Below are 12752 nucleotides of genomic sequence, written 5' to 3'. Positions count from 1 at the left end.
GGGACTATGGATACGAGTAACGAACAGTGGCGGCTTGAGCATCATTATTGATTTCAGTTCGTTTACGGCGTGCTCGGTCATATCGCTGTCTTTCCGTGATGCCATCTTGAATTAATCGATCAAGCTCTTTGCGCTCCGCTTTCTCCCGTGGTGACTTTGATAGCATTGCCCGAAAACGTCGAACACAAGCAAAGTCCAGTAGTTGTACTTGGAGTCTCATAATACACAGCAATTTTGATGAATGAATGAATACTCCAGAAAAGAATTCTCTCAAGGTCCCGAGTTTTGATTTTAATGTGTACAGCTTTGTGCACGCTTCCTGCTTGTGCTAAGATTAGGTTTTATGTAGTTGCAATTTACCCTGTGACTGTATACTGTGTGATTGTTAGGGCGTACAGTCTTTAATTCTCCTCCGTAGTAAGCTCCAGGCATTGCCTTTTTGAGGCTCTAGTGATCAAAGGTACGGGTCTTTTTCTTTTCTTGGTAACCTGACACTGACAACCGCTTGTACCCGCATAGTCCGCGATTTGATGATCTGCTCTGCCAAACGCAGCGTCTAGCAACTGGAGCCTTGCGAATTGTGTTATAGACTGTGGAAATCCGCTAATTCTATGCCGCCCCAATCGGTTGAATTGCATATGAATGGACACGCTCTGATCAACGTGGTAGACCTTGAAGTTGACCACCTTGCGATAATGACCACATTTAGCACAGAGACTGCAGCCGCCGATGTAGCCCAAGTTAGCGCCATCTTTTGTAGTAAATGAGGCTGCCGGATATTCTTGCAGAATTCTCTCAATCAGCGCCCGTGTGTCTGGGCTTCGACAGCGGATGGAGCCTGAGCAAACAGACGTCCCTCTCGCGACCGGCTTGCGGTGAAGTTCAAAGAAGAATGAAGCAGCAAAGAGCGCCTGAGTAATACTAGAGAAGTCGTAACCCTGAAGGAAAGTCGTGGCCAAGTTTTCTAGTTCCGGAATCTTACCAACATCATCAAGCGGAGGCTCCCGGTCCATAGCTATGTTGATGCGGAAGTATTTGTGTCGTTCGTCTTTATGTACTCGGTTTAGGTGATCCTCCCAACCGCTCTGGGCGTTTAACATGGCGTTGAAAAGTCGAAGCAAGCGCGGGAAGAAGCGATCACGCAAACGCAGTCTTCCGGACACAGTCTGCGGTGAATCAGGATCTTGAGCAAATCCTGTGCCTATTGAAACAGCTAGGTCTGGGTCGCCGTCCCAAATAGCTTTCGATTCCCACTCTGCGGGGTCGATTGGATTATTGTGCTTTCCTGCACCTCCATCCTGAACAAGTCCTAAACCCCGGATAAACTTTGCTGGGAAGTAGGAGGGAGCGGCAGATGTTGCCCTAGCACTGAACAAGATTAATTTGAGAGCTTGAAGAAAGGGACAGGACCTACGCGTCGCAGACAAGAATCTCATCTTCCGCGTCAGAAGCTCGATAGTGTTTGTAACCTGCAGTCGTCTATTAGTCTTGTACCTGAAGATAGGATACAAGCTTTTACCGTGCCGATCTCCAGCTCCATTGTAATTAGAGAGGATGCAGAGTCTCGAATTGGACACGGCCATTGTAGTAACTGCTACTTTTGGTCCCGATATACCCACGTCAGGGACCGTACTGCCGAATAGAGCAGTATCCGCTCCAAATGCCTCTTTCACGCACGCTTCCATTTCGGCAGCTCCGTATAAGCTATCGGTTAGCAAAGAAGATAGGAAGCCACAGATCTTCGCAAGAAGAGAGTTTCCAAACGGTTGGCGAGGAAGAAATACCCGTTCTGCCAGCTGCTTAAAGGTACCAATGCACTCGTCAATATTCTGGCGCAAAAGAAACATGAGCACGATAAGGCCTCCTAGATCTTACTGTAAGTGATATGCTTCGAAGATGTCAATAAAAAGTGACATTTACCTGTGCTTGAACCTAATAACAAATCAAACTCGTCATAAATGGGGTATGGGAGTTTCCGATACTTGTCGAGCGCGTGTAATATATGCAGAGTGAAAATTCCCCGAATACCGCCTCCATCAAGGACAAGCAACCGACTTCCTGCTGTGGGCGGCTTAAGACGAGCAGTAAGCTTGCCTTTGAATTTGCATAGAATGCACTGAGAGATGCAGTATGAATATTCCATCTGCCGAGATTTCGACCCAAACTTGCAAGCGCATGAATCACAGATTGCGTGACCACAGCGCAGGCTATGTTCAGGTTTGCACGAAAGACAGTCAAGGCACAGCTGAGAGCTATACATCGTGTTCCAGTTGATGGAAATGTTTTCAAGGTTTCTCCTATGTAGCTGGACTGCCGTGAGCTTTTCTTTCTTAAGTTCGGAGCAATAATGACAAAAAATGGCTTTCAAATGTGTACATAAAGCGGCTGGCGAAAGGGTTTGCTCGGAAGGCTGCGACGAGAAGGCTTTATAGCAGTGAGACTTATATAGGGTCTCGAACATCTCAGACGGTTTGAAGTCTATTGGTTAGTGCCGAAACAGAGTGGCTGGAGTATACAGCACTTACGATGCATTCCCGGTGGAAAGCTGTCTAACATGAGTGCAGATGCCATATACTCCAAGGCAGCTTCCTTAGGGACGTAATTGACAGTGCACAACTCCAAAAAGCTCTGTAGATGATTCCAGAGATCATCTTCTATTCGATTGCATTGGCGCGTAGCGAGGATGAAATTGAACGGTGGGGTGGTGCATGTCGCAACGTGTCGTAATGCCAACTCGAAGAAGACATTGAGGTGGTATGCCGAATAGAGCCTCTGAGAGGCCTCTCTACTATTCCTTACCATCTCAATATCTGAGAGCATAGTCTTCTTCAAGGAGAGATATCTACGAGAAAGTGGGATTTTGCGGCTATTTGCCGGTAATATCACGTGCTGAATGCCACCAAACGTTGGTAGATTAGGGTCATTCTTAGGCTTGTATGTGTTCCTAGTGACAAAGATAACCTGAGGCTTCCAGCTCGGCGAAAGACTACTATGTCTTGTACATCTTTGTAGGAACTGAATTCCCTCTTCACGAGTAGAGAAGTCGTCTAGAAAAAGACAGACGACGTCGGCGAACAGCAGCAGCAACCGGCCGACTATAGTTTCAACCAGCGATTCGGTTCCGATCACTGGTGTTTTCTCGGATAGCCACATAACTTTATGATGCGCGTGTCCTGTATGCTTTTGCGGTGGCTTCTGTTTGCCGCAAGCATTGTCGGTGTCCAGGCTAGCAATTAACAGTGGATGTTTAGCGTCTGACGTTGAGTCGTCTGCATGCACTTGTGCTAGACCACGGGATTTTGAATGAGGCCGACCCGGAAAAAGCGCTTGGTGTGCAGCTTCCCTCTCCTTGGTACCGATTAGCAGAACAGTAGAAGGGAATTGGGCGTGGGGGTTGCGAAGATTAGTAGTAACCTGCTGTAGGCCGCCCCCAATAGTCAAGAACCAATCTGTCCTGGTTTGGAAAGCGTACAGCCAGTCTAAACGGTCGCGTGATGGCATATCTACACAAATCTGTTACTTTTTCGTTCTGGTACATTCTTGTCTTTATAAATACCTGTTGTCGGCTAGCAATATTTGGAAGACTCAATTTCAAGGTGGGCATAACCATATTTATAGCCTGGCAAGCCCTTCATAATATTGGAATTGGAGTCAATATGTGTAGCAAACTCGAAAGATATCGATATTATCTGGGAACAGCCCAGGTGAGATTCCGAAACTTATACTACAGTCCTAGTAATGCAAAGCCTGACGATTGTGTTGGCTGCTGCATGTCTGATATAGAGCACAATCTACCTGCTTTGATTTGTCCTTCGGAATACCACGACTGTTTGGTCGGCGCACATATCTCTTCAGACGCGTTGTACGCCATCGGATCTTCTCCAAGACTTGCTCTTCCAATCGGACTTGAGCTACCATGCCTTCACGGACGATTTCGGTTCGAGACTGCGAAAAGAGATGAATCGCAAGGTGAAGACGACTGGTGGCTTGTCGATCTTTACAATTCTGGTGAGAGCAGTGCTATCCTGTTTGATATCGGTTGCTGAACAGTATATGGACGCACCTGCAACTGTTGTGACTCAAATTCGCGAGTCCTATCAACTACATACGTCTCCCTGTGACGGCGAAAAGTTTCTCCATATTCGCTTTTACGAACGCGAGCGAAACTACGAAGTCGCAAAAAGATGGAAAAGGCTACTGGGAGCTAAGCTGAAGAGCCTGAATCAGATTCTACGTAATGAATGGCTTCGCATCTGTCTTGAGAGACTAGAGCCGTTTCGCTCCTTATGGATGAGTCTCCAACTCGGCTCATTTCCACTCATACTGAGCTGGCGATGCAGACAGGTACAACTCCCTCAAGCCAAAGTATTTCAGTTCATTGATTTCCCCAGGAGATTGAATGCTATTTGATGCAGATGTATGAGATCTGGCACAAAATCACAGGTGGTGATGCGCACCTCTGTGACGAGTACACCATCGAGAAGCTTGGGGGCTTTGCACCTCTATGGAGCTCCCGCGACCGCTCCATGATTGAAGGCTTGTTTGCCAGACGCCAGGTCTTTCCTCGCGTACATGACCCCGACGCACGCGCTCAAATCTGTCAAAGGGTACTTGCTGTTGAAGGACTTATCTTGAATTTTCAGACCTTTTTCAATCATGTCAAAATACTAGGACCCGTTATGCTTCCTTTGAGAGAGTTGCTCCCTCCTGGCGAGTTGTATCCCTCAAAGGATGAATTCAACCTAGTGTCCAGACACCTTCCTTCGATAAGAGACATCCTACTTCAGAATTACTGCGAGCGGCCTGGACAAAGTAAGCAACAATACCTTCTACAATACAGCGAGCATGATGAGCGCTTTGTAGAAGGCAGCGACCCTGGACTGCATTCCTATTGGCAACTCTGTCTCTATTTATTGCGCCACGTGCAAGGCCATGGGAACTACCGTAAGAAACCACAAGACCAAGTGCAGTCGTCGGAGCGTCCTGGAGGGGTGATCCGGCTTGGCCAATTTGCACGCAGGCTTGGGTTTGAGTCTGACTTGATCTCGTCTCTATGCAACCAAGATCCCGACCTTTCGCAAATTCGCATGCACATGCTTCAAGAACGATCAACTGTCTTCTTCTCTGCGGCAGCCGACAAGTTCAATGCAGAAGCCTATTCACGTCAAAGAGCTCAAGTGATCTTCGAGCCTCGCCTGCCTGCTCCTACTCCTTTGATGACGACTGACAGCGCGACTACAACCCGGGTGCCCAGGAATCACCCAGAGCTTTTTCTTCCCACAATATGGAGCGCACTTGCACAAGAGCCAAGATACGCGTTGACGGAGTACGGGGAGCTTGTGTTAATCTTGATGACCTTCTTCGAGAAATTCGGATCAAGTGCCGTTAGCGGTACCCGGGGGAATTCTCAACAGGGCCGACTATTATTACGCTCTTCTTCCGTCTACTCGGTACCGGCATATCCCGACCATGTAGCTACGCCCCACGGCGTCGACATCACATTCTGGCATCTGCCCCAGAGTCGAGACATAGGTCCACTCGCGGAGTACACATGCATTGCAACGATAGAGGATATCCAGAGGGTAGTCACCAGTATCCGCGCGAAGGGCGTGGCGCCTTTGTTTGCTTTGGTGGATACAGACCTGCGACTAAAACTTTGTGATCCTTCCCTGATCTGGCGTCGCCGAAGACAATCTAAGCAACCGGAAGACGTATATTACGTATATAGCGACGAAAAGCCGAACATCTGGATTATGAAGAAGCTTAGTAATTACTGAATGTCGGACATTTCACCTTATATGCAACAAACAAAGGGCTTGTGTGATCGCTATCGCCCGTTTCAGCTCTCATGATCGATGATGCGAGACACAGTACAGTGCTGAGCCGAGCTTCTCAAGCTTTTCAACGCCCATTAGCCCTTGTTGCCTTGTCTATCCTGTTTGACTCTGTATTAGTATGTGCAGGGGAATGAGCATAAGCACAGGCAGACAAAATCAGCACAGACGGGTTCGTCTCTAGCGCGCGCGTGCTGCGGATGCGCGGGGTAGACGGGGTTATTCTCTAATCGGCCCGCTGACTGCAGGTTGATGGAAAGCCGCGCGTTACGAAACGAATCGCGGACTGCGAACCAGGCTCCCGGGAATGGTCAAGATTGCTAGCAAGCTGCGCAAGGTACCGAAGGCTTAATTATCCCCAAGTTCTTGGCATTGGTCTGGCCAGGCTAACGCTGCGCCGCGAGGATGCAGCGACTAGCATGACGCAACGTTCCTCAATTCAGGGATTTTGCGCTCACGCGACCGTATATGCATGCAGGCTTGTGTCTAGTCAGGAACCTAAATAGCAAATGCACTAGGGCGTATTGGCGCGCGACTGTCCTTGCGGAGAAGTCGGGTACGCTAAGAATGTGGCGGAGCAAAAGATTGACCTTTTACTCCCTTGGATAGAAGTTCTCGTACAGGGCAGTCCTTAGCAGAACCAGCCTCCCTTGAGAACAATTGCAGCGAGAAGTGCACGACATGGCAGGAATCATGGCAGGAATCATGGCAGTCCATCAGATTACAGTCAGTAGCGGGATTCATGACAGTCTATCAGATCACGGTCAGCAGCTTATAAGCAGGTGTCGTAATTCGTGCTCGGCGCTAGAGGTTGCGAGGTTGATTACAGCTTACTGTGCGATGGCAAGGCACTCGGAGAGCCCGCTTCTCTGTAATTGTACATACAGTATCGAGATGGAGAAGGCCCTTCTCATGGTACCGCGCTTAGCCGTCTTGTGTTGGGCAAGTTTGATGCTCATGTCAAGTGCGGCACGGCAAGTAGTGATGAGTTTTAGCACGATGTGACCCAATCCTTCCGCAAACTATCGTATGCATTATTGTGGCACAGTACTGATGCGAAGATATGAAGAACAGGAATGTACTTAGTTGGCGTAAACGACAATCTTGCAAGATCATATAGGTTACATATGCAAGTTGTATGGAGCGCTTAATGCCCCCAGGCATCATGGAAAAGTCTAGGAAACGAGTGAAACAGGCTTGCGACCGGTGCCGAGTTAAAAAAACAAAGGTAAGTACTATCATTCCTAACGCAATTAAGTCTAATGCTGATCTCTGTGTTGTGCAATGGGGAGCATTCATGCGGAAGATGTCAAGCCGATGACTCTGTATGTAACTACAGTCAAGGGGCGGGCCACCGTCATAATAGGAACTCTCAGTAAGCGTGTTTACGCTCGATCCAATCATGGCGTCTTTCAACTTACATTTTTCGCAGAGCAGTTCTCTTTGAAACCCAGAACAGACAGCTCAAGCACGCCTTAGAAACGTTGAATGAATACCTCCAGACCGGCAACAATCTGCCGGCCTTGTCAGTGCGGAGTTCGGGAGATAGCAGCCCGTTCCTCCACGACACTGTGACGAACCTGCACGCATCTACTATCGGAGCGACAACAAGACACATCCCACTACCGTACCAGACTCCAAGGCCGAATACAGAGCCGAACATAACACCTTATACGCCTTTTCTGCAACTACAGCCAGGATCCTTACAATATTCAACCTTTTTTGCACCTATATCGGAGCCGAGCACCTTCGTGGCCCCATCAATGCAACAGGGTATGTCGCTACCGGAATTTGGTGGCCTCGGAAGCAGATTTGGCCTGCAAGAGGTTCGCTCGTCAATAGATACAGACGCAGCTGAGGCTGCGGAGTTGTACTGGCCACAAAGCGACACAGCATCATACCTGCATACTCATGACCACCTGGGTCTGTAAGAACCAAGTTGATAGGAATATCACAGTGTGAATGGCGGGAGAAAGGCGTTATGCATAGACCGCATGTTAATTGCTCTCTCTTCCTGTGTGTTGCTATCGACTCTTATCTGCCCATCAGGAGTATCTGTTCACATGAAGTATCTATAATGCAGATGTGAGTACACCATGAGTTATCACAATCAACTCCCATATCCTAAGACATTCCCAAATACCCTTAGACAGTCTTTGCAGAAACTACAGACTCACTGTCATCGAACTGCAAGCCATCATAACAATCCCCCAGCGACCCAGCGTAGGCTTCAATGTCCTCGAAATCAGTATCGCTGGACGAATTATCAATAACGAAGGAATCTCCTGAAATCCGCCCGCTCTCCGCAATCTGGATCTCCAGGCGCTTTACCTCGTGGTGCACGTCCAAAACATCCTTTCCGTGACCTTCTTCTACTCTTTGCGCCTGTCCGATCGTAGTGCGGAAATAGTCATTGATGTCTGCTGTCGCTTCAATGATCGCCCCACTGGCGTTTAGGAGCTGTTCCCTGAGACTATCTGCAGCGTTCCTGATGCTTCGAAGACGAGTATTGATCTCCTGTAGGCTGAGACTGTCCTCCAGAATCCACACAGCTAAGCCGCATTTCTCTTGCAGATGAAGAATACAATCCCCGTCCAGCGAACTCAACATTGTGCTTGCCACTCGTGCGCGGCACGCTGCACCCCGTAGTTTTACATTTGCTGTGAGAGTCAGCAAGCCTTATAATGCTTATGGAGGCAGATTACATACCCAGTATAGCAAGATCGGTTTCACAACTGCCAGTGATTTGCTCAATGGGCAATGCTTCAAATTGAAGTGGATACTGGAGAAACACATCTTCGAGCAGTTTATTGTATCTGACGGAGCCCAAGGCTTTCGCAACGCCAAGGAGCTGAAGGAGTTCGATCGTTGAAAGCGTGCTTAGCCTGAAGGCATGAACGGCGAAGCTGAATTCCGCGGTATGATGCACGCTAGATGTGGCGGGAATCCTGTAACGTTGGATAGCATCCGTCATGTTGGCGAGCGTCTGCAGCGATATGTCATCATGCGGAATGAAGGAGCCATGAGCTGACTCGCATATCATACCAAACGCCACAGGATCTTCGTTTGGTAGCTCGATCCATTTTCGCAACGAACCGTGTTGAGTGGTGAAGAGCTTATGGAACTCTGTTGATACTTGTGACATGATTGAAGATGAGACGGGAATCCTGTGATGTCTGATCAGAACTTCGTCGTCGCGGGTTTCGCGCCATGCCATGCTGGACTCGCTGTAAAGTAAGATCGTTGAATGGCTACTTCATCGTCCGCATCACAATGACTTATATAGACGAGTGGTTTGGAATACTATTACAACATAATTTTGAGGGTCTTCCCACGCCAGGTACATTTTCCGTTCCTAGTAGTGTATAGCGGTTTACGCCCGTTCATGCCAGTCTTCAAAAGCCGCCAGTGGCTAGATAGATATGCAGCTGTCTGGCTATCTCGGATGTCATGCTTCGGGTCTTGGTAGACTTCATCTAGGAAAAGGTCCTACGTGACACAGATCTCCGCTGTTGGAGACCCGTATCCAATTCACATTTCCGCCCATACGGCGGCAATATGGCACTACGGCTAGCAGTGTGGACGCCACCGGTCTTACCACCTGCGCTACTGATCCTAGCGCTTACGATACCAACATGAACAATAACTACCCGGTGCTTCAGACCCATGCACGGCGGTAATCACTCTTGTCATCTGTCCGGTCTTCCGCTCGGACCGCCCGGTGCTGAGCCCCTAGATTCACCCAACAATTCTCGAATTCGCTTTCGAGCATTAACTCCTACGATATAGTTCTGATACCCGTTAGCAGATCAAAGTTGCATGCATGATTTTTAGAGGCCAATCGAGACAACACATGACAGTTACGATATGTAAATTAATTACTTATGCTTTACGATAACAGGATAGTGCTAACTGCCATATTTGCATGGAATAAAACTCCGAAGTATCTTCCAAGCGAGCCGTCCTTCCAAGCGAGCCGTCCGCCTTACTAAAAGCAACGCCAACCTATCTTTCATTCTAGTATAGCTCGGCAACCATCATTTTGACTTCTGTTACAAGGAAAGACGCTAATCTTGATACGGTGGACGGCTCGCTTAACTTGCTTGTAAAGCACGGTAATTACTAGATAGGTGAATTTTGTTTTCACAATTTTCTATCTCAAGCACATATCGCCTGAACCGTTAATGATTGCGTCCGTGTTAGATATGTTCACTCCTTTTAGCTCCGCCTTAAGCTGTAATGTTCGAGTAGAGCCAAAACCGTGGTCGTCTCTGGGGATACTGATTGTCGGACTTGATGCAAGGGCCTTGTGAAGAAAAGGAGGAGATAGCGTTGAATCTTTGGCTAGGGTATCCTTAAGCGCAGTGGGGAAAAAGCTCAACAAGGGGTTGAATGCCCTGCAAAGCAAGTGATGATATACAACAGTCATTCCTATAGCAAACACCATAATGCAAGCTTGTCCAATACACTTAGCCTTGCCTTGCGAGTCTCGTACAAGAAGGAAAAGAGCTACGAGACAGACTTGCATCATGTATAAGCCTGTCAAGAGATGTTTGAGGGCTTTGGGATAGAAGAGCCCCCCACCATCTCGTTCGGTTAGTAGTATACTTGATCTAGAGTAGATTATCCAGAATAAGCCAAATATAAGAACCTGGAAAGGAATAATGATCGGCGATATGATAGCATAGAGAAATCCTGTATGTTTCAGCGAAGACTGGGTGATTTCAAATTTAGTACCTACCAATGCAGGAGAGGTTTGTGAAAACTGGTACGAAAGTGCCCCACTCGAGATCCCGGCCCCTTCTTCTTATCATCATCTGAGTGACAGACTTGTCGAAGATCGGACTAAGTATAAACTTTCCGACTAGACAATCTATCCGCAACAGAGCGTTGGCGCTGATTGACAGACCCTGTAAGAGAATATAGGAAAGGAAGTAATTGCTTGCTTTTGGTAGGTTCTTGGCCAAGGTCGCAGCTAGCGAAGCTCCATGTGTCATCTCGTTCGCGATGGCAGTAAGCCCTGCAGACAAAGATATTACAACAGTAACTTGGACAAAGAGAAAGCAAAAGTAATAGTCTTGAATCTTGAGGTCGATATGGCTCCTAGAAGAGATGCCCTGCTTTCGGACAAGGTATTGAAGTACAACGACGAATCCTTTTATCAGAATAGCCACTAGGGTGGGAGGCAATACACCTTGAAGTAGGCCTAGGAAGAACTGTGGAAGTTTGTTGATCCAGCTCAGCCAAGACACCGCTTGTGTGATATAGATAATCTGGGAGAGGAGTCCTGCTAATGCAACTGGAAAGACGCATGCAGATGCTGTCGCTACAATGAGCACATTTGAAAGTATGGTGCGTAAGGTTCTGTCCCGCCAGGTGATATTGACGTTGCTCCATACGACATCATCTACCGACAAAGGCATTGTACGGGGTGTCATATGACCTGAGCTTGTATGGATTACTGTTTGGCACACCATGTGAGCGGCGAGTGGATTGGCGAAGGTGATAAAGGCGGACCGCAGGGGCGGGAATTCCTTTAGTGCTGCGCGATACAAGTCCATCTTTTCACCAGTTTTGCGAAGTTCCTCTCGATAAACCAGGGTGGTGTCGACCTTTTCAAGTCTTAGCCAGCCAAACAGCTTTAAGAGGTTGCGTGATTGGTATTGCAAGCACCTAACGGAGCTTGACTTCTTGCTTTGTTTCCGTACGCCTGCCCTACAAGCCTTCCTTATGTTGGAGATCTCTGCCGTCTCGAGGGCTCGAGCCATACGTTCCCGTCTCTCTGCAAGCTTGGAAATTGCACTGTAGTCACGGTTGAAAGAAATGGCAGTGACCTCACCCGGAAAGACCTCGAGTTGAGATGTAAGTACCTTTTCAGACATCCAATCGTCTGGTATGGAGTCGACGAGTACTGTGCACAAAGCAGCGTTCGGTGCGTGTTGCCGGCTTGCAACGTACAATGCAAGCTCGCTCCAGATGACCCAGCAAACATGCCCGATAAAAACCAAACTGAAGAGCAGATGAGCCCAGTACCGATCTGCTTGATCAAGGCCGACATTGGACCACCCCAAGACATCGAGACCACTCACTCCAAGCACCGCGCCTTTTCCGTTGGTGTAGTTCAAAGGGACGAGAATAGGTGTTATCAGGAGTGCAGCTGGGGTAAAGATAACAATCAGCGACCGTAGGTACCGGCGGAAAAAGTATCTATCAAAATGTTTGTGGTGGCGTTCAAATCGAACAAAGTTGGCTACTATATGTCTCTTCCGTGTTGTACGGGTAGTGTCAACGTCTTCTGGAACAGTGGTACTGCGATCATTAGCACAAGACTAGAAAGAATATTGTGAGCGTACTAGAGATCGGGCAAGCGCTTGCGGACAATAAAAAACACAAGAACTTCTAGCGTGAATATGACCGTGGAAAGGGAGACAGAAGCGATGAACGAGCTCAAAGAGATACCATAGAACTGCTGAGCTTTCGCAAACGAGTTCGCAAAAGATTCATCCATAGCTTTGGTCTTCTTGTCTGTTCATATGCTGTGAACTTGGATATATAGACGAAAGACTGTGAAGGGCAGAAGCCTCATCTCAACGCCCTCCTCTGGAATAAGGCTAGCGTCTTTAACACCAGCACTCCGAGTGCTGGTGTTAAAGACGCTACACCAAAAGAGGCCGTCACCATGTAGTTGATGGATACTGAGGAGCAAATTAGTCTTCTGAATGCTCTCCTCTTGAAAAAGGCTAGCGTCTTCAACACCAGCACTCCGAGTGCTGGTGTTAAAGACGCTGGACCAAAAGAGGCCGTCACCATGTAGTTGATAGACAGTAAGGGGCAAACGAGTCTTTTCAACGCTTTCTTCTGGAAATAGGCTAGCGTCTTTAACACGAGCACCTGAAGCGTCGCGTTGAAAACGCCAAG

The 12752-nt window shown here is 48.0% G+C and overlaps 4 protein-coding genes across 4 annotated transcripts; 1 reads left to right on the top strand and 3 right to left on the bottom strand.

Annotated features, from left to right (window-relative positions):
- Nucleotides 1–401: 401 nt before the first annotated feature.
- Nucleotides 402–1685, bottom strand: PtrM4_118720 (uncharacterized protein; the record flags this gene model as incomplete). Its single annotated transcript, XM_066108326.1, has 3 exons — nucleotides 402–1368; nucleotides 1415–1469; nucleotides 1520–1685. 3 exons carry the CDS (start codon nucleotides 1683–1685, stop codon nucleotides 402–404), a joined length of 1188 nt encoding a protein of 395 aa, XP_065961511.1.
- Nucleotides 1686–4415: 2730 nt separating this feature from the next.
- On the top strand, nucleotides 4416–5777 carry PtrM4_118710 (uncharacterized protein; the record flags this gene model as incomplete). Its single annotated transcript, XM_001935191.2, has 1 exon — nucleotides 4416–5777. The coding sequence occupies one exon, from the start codon at nucleotides 4416–4418 to the stop codon at nucleotides 5775–5777; it is 1362 nt and encodes a 453-aa protein (XP_001935226.2).
- Nucleotides 5778–7979: 2202 nt separating this feature from the next.
- Nucleotides 7980–9051, bottom strand: PtrM4_118700 (BTB domain containing protein; the record flags this gene model as incomplete). Its single annotated transcript, XM_001935190.1, has 2 exons — nucleotides 7980–8494; nucleotides 8544–9051. 2 exons carry the CDS (start codon nucleotides 9049–9051, stop codon nucleotides 7980–7982), a joined length of 1023 nt encoding a protein of 340 aa, XP_001935225.1.
- Nucleotides 9052–11237: 2186 nt separating this feature from the next.
- On the bottom strand, nucleotides 11238–12342 carry PtrM4_118690 (RSN1-TM domain containing protein; the record flags this gene model as incomplete). The annotated part of the gene is made up of 3 exons (XM_066108325.1): nucleotides 11238–11295; nucleotides 11352–12143; nucleotides 12188–12342. 3 exons carry the CDS (start codon nucleotides 12340–12342, stop codon nucleotides 11238–11240), a joined length of 1005 nt encoding a protein of 334 aa, XP_065961510.1.
- Nucleotides 12343–12752: the final 410 nt, after the last annotated feature.

Source organism: Pyrenophora tritici-repentis, chromosome 6, assembly GCF_003171515.1.
Source record: "Pyrenophora tritici-repentis strain M4 chromosome 6, whole genome shotgun sequence".
NCBI lineage: Eukaryota > Fungi > Ascomycota > Dothideomycetes > Pleosporales > Pleosporaceae > Pyrenophora > Pyrenophora tritici-repentis.
This window is presented reverse-complemented; position numbering and strand designations above follow the sequence as displayed.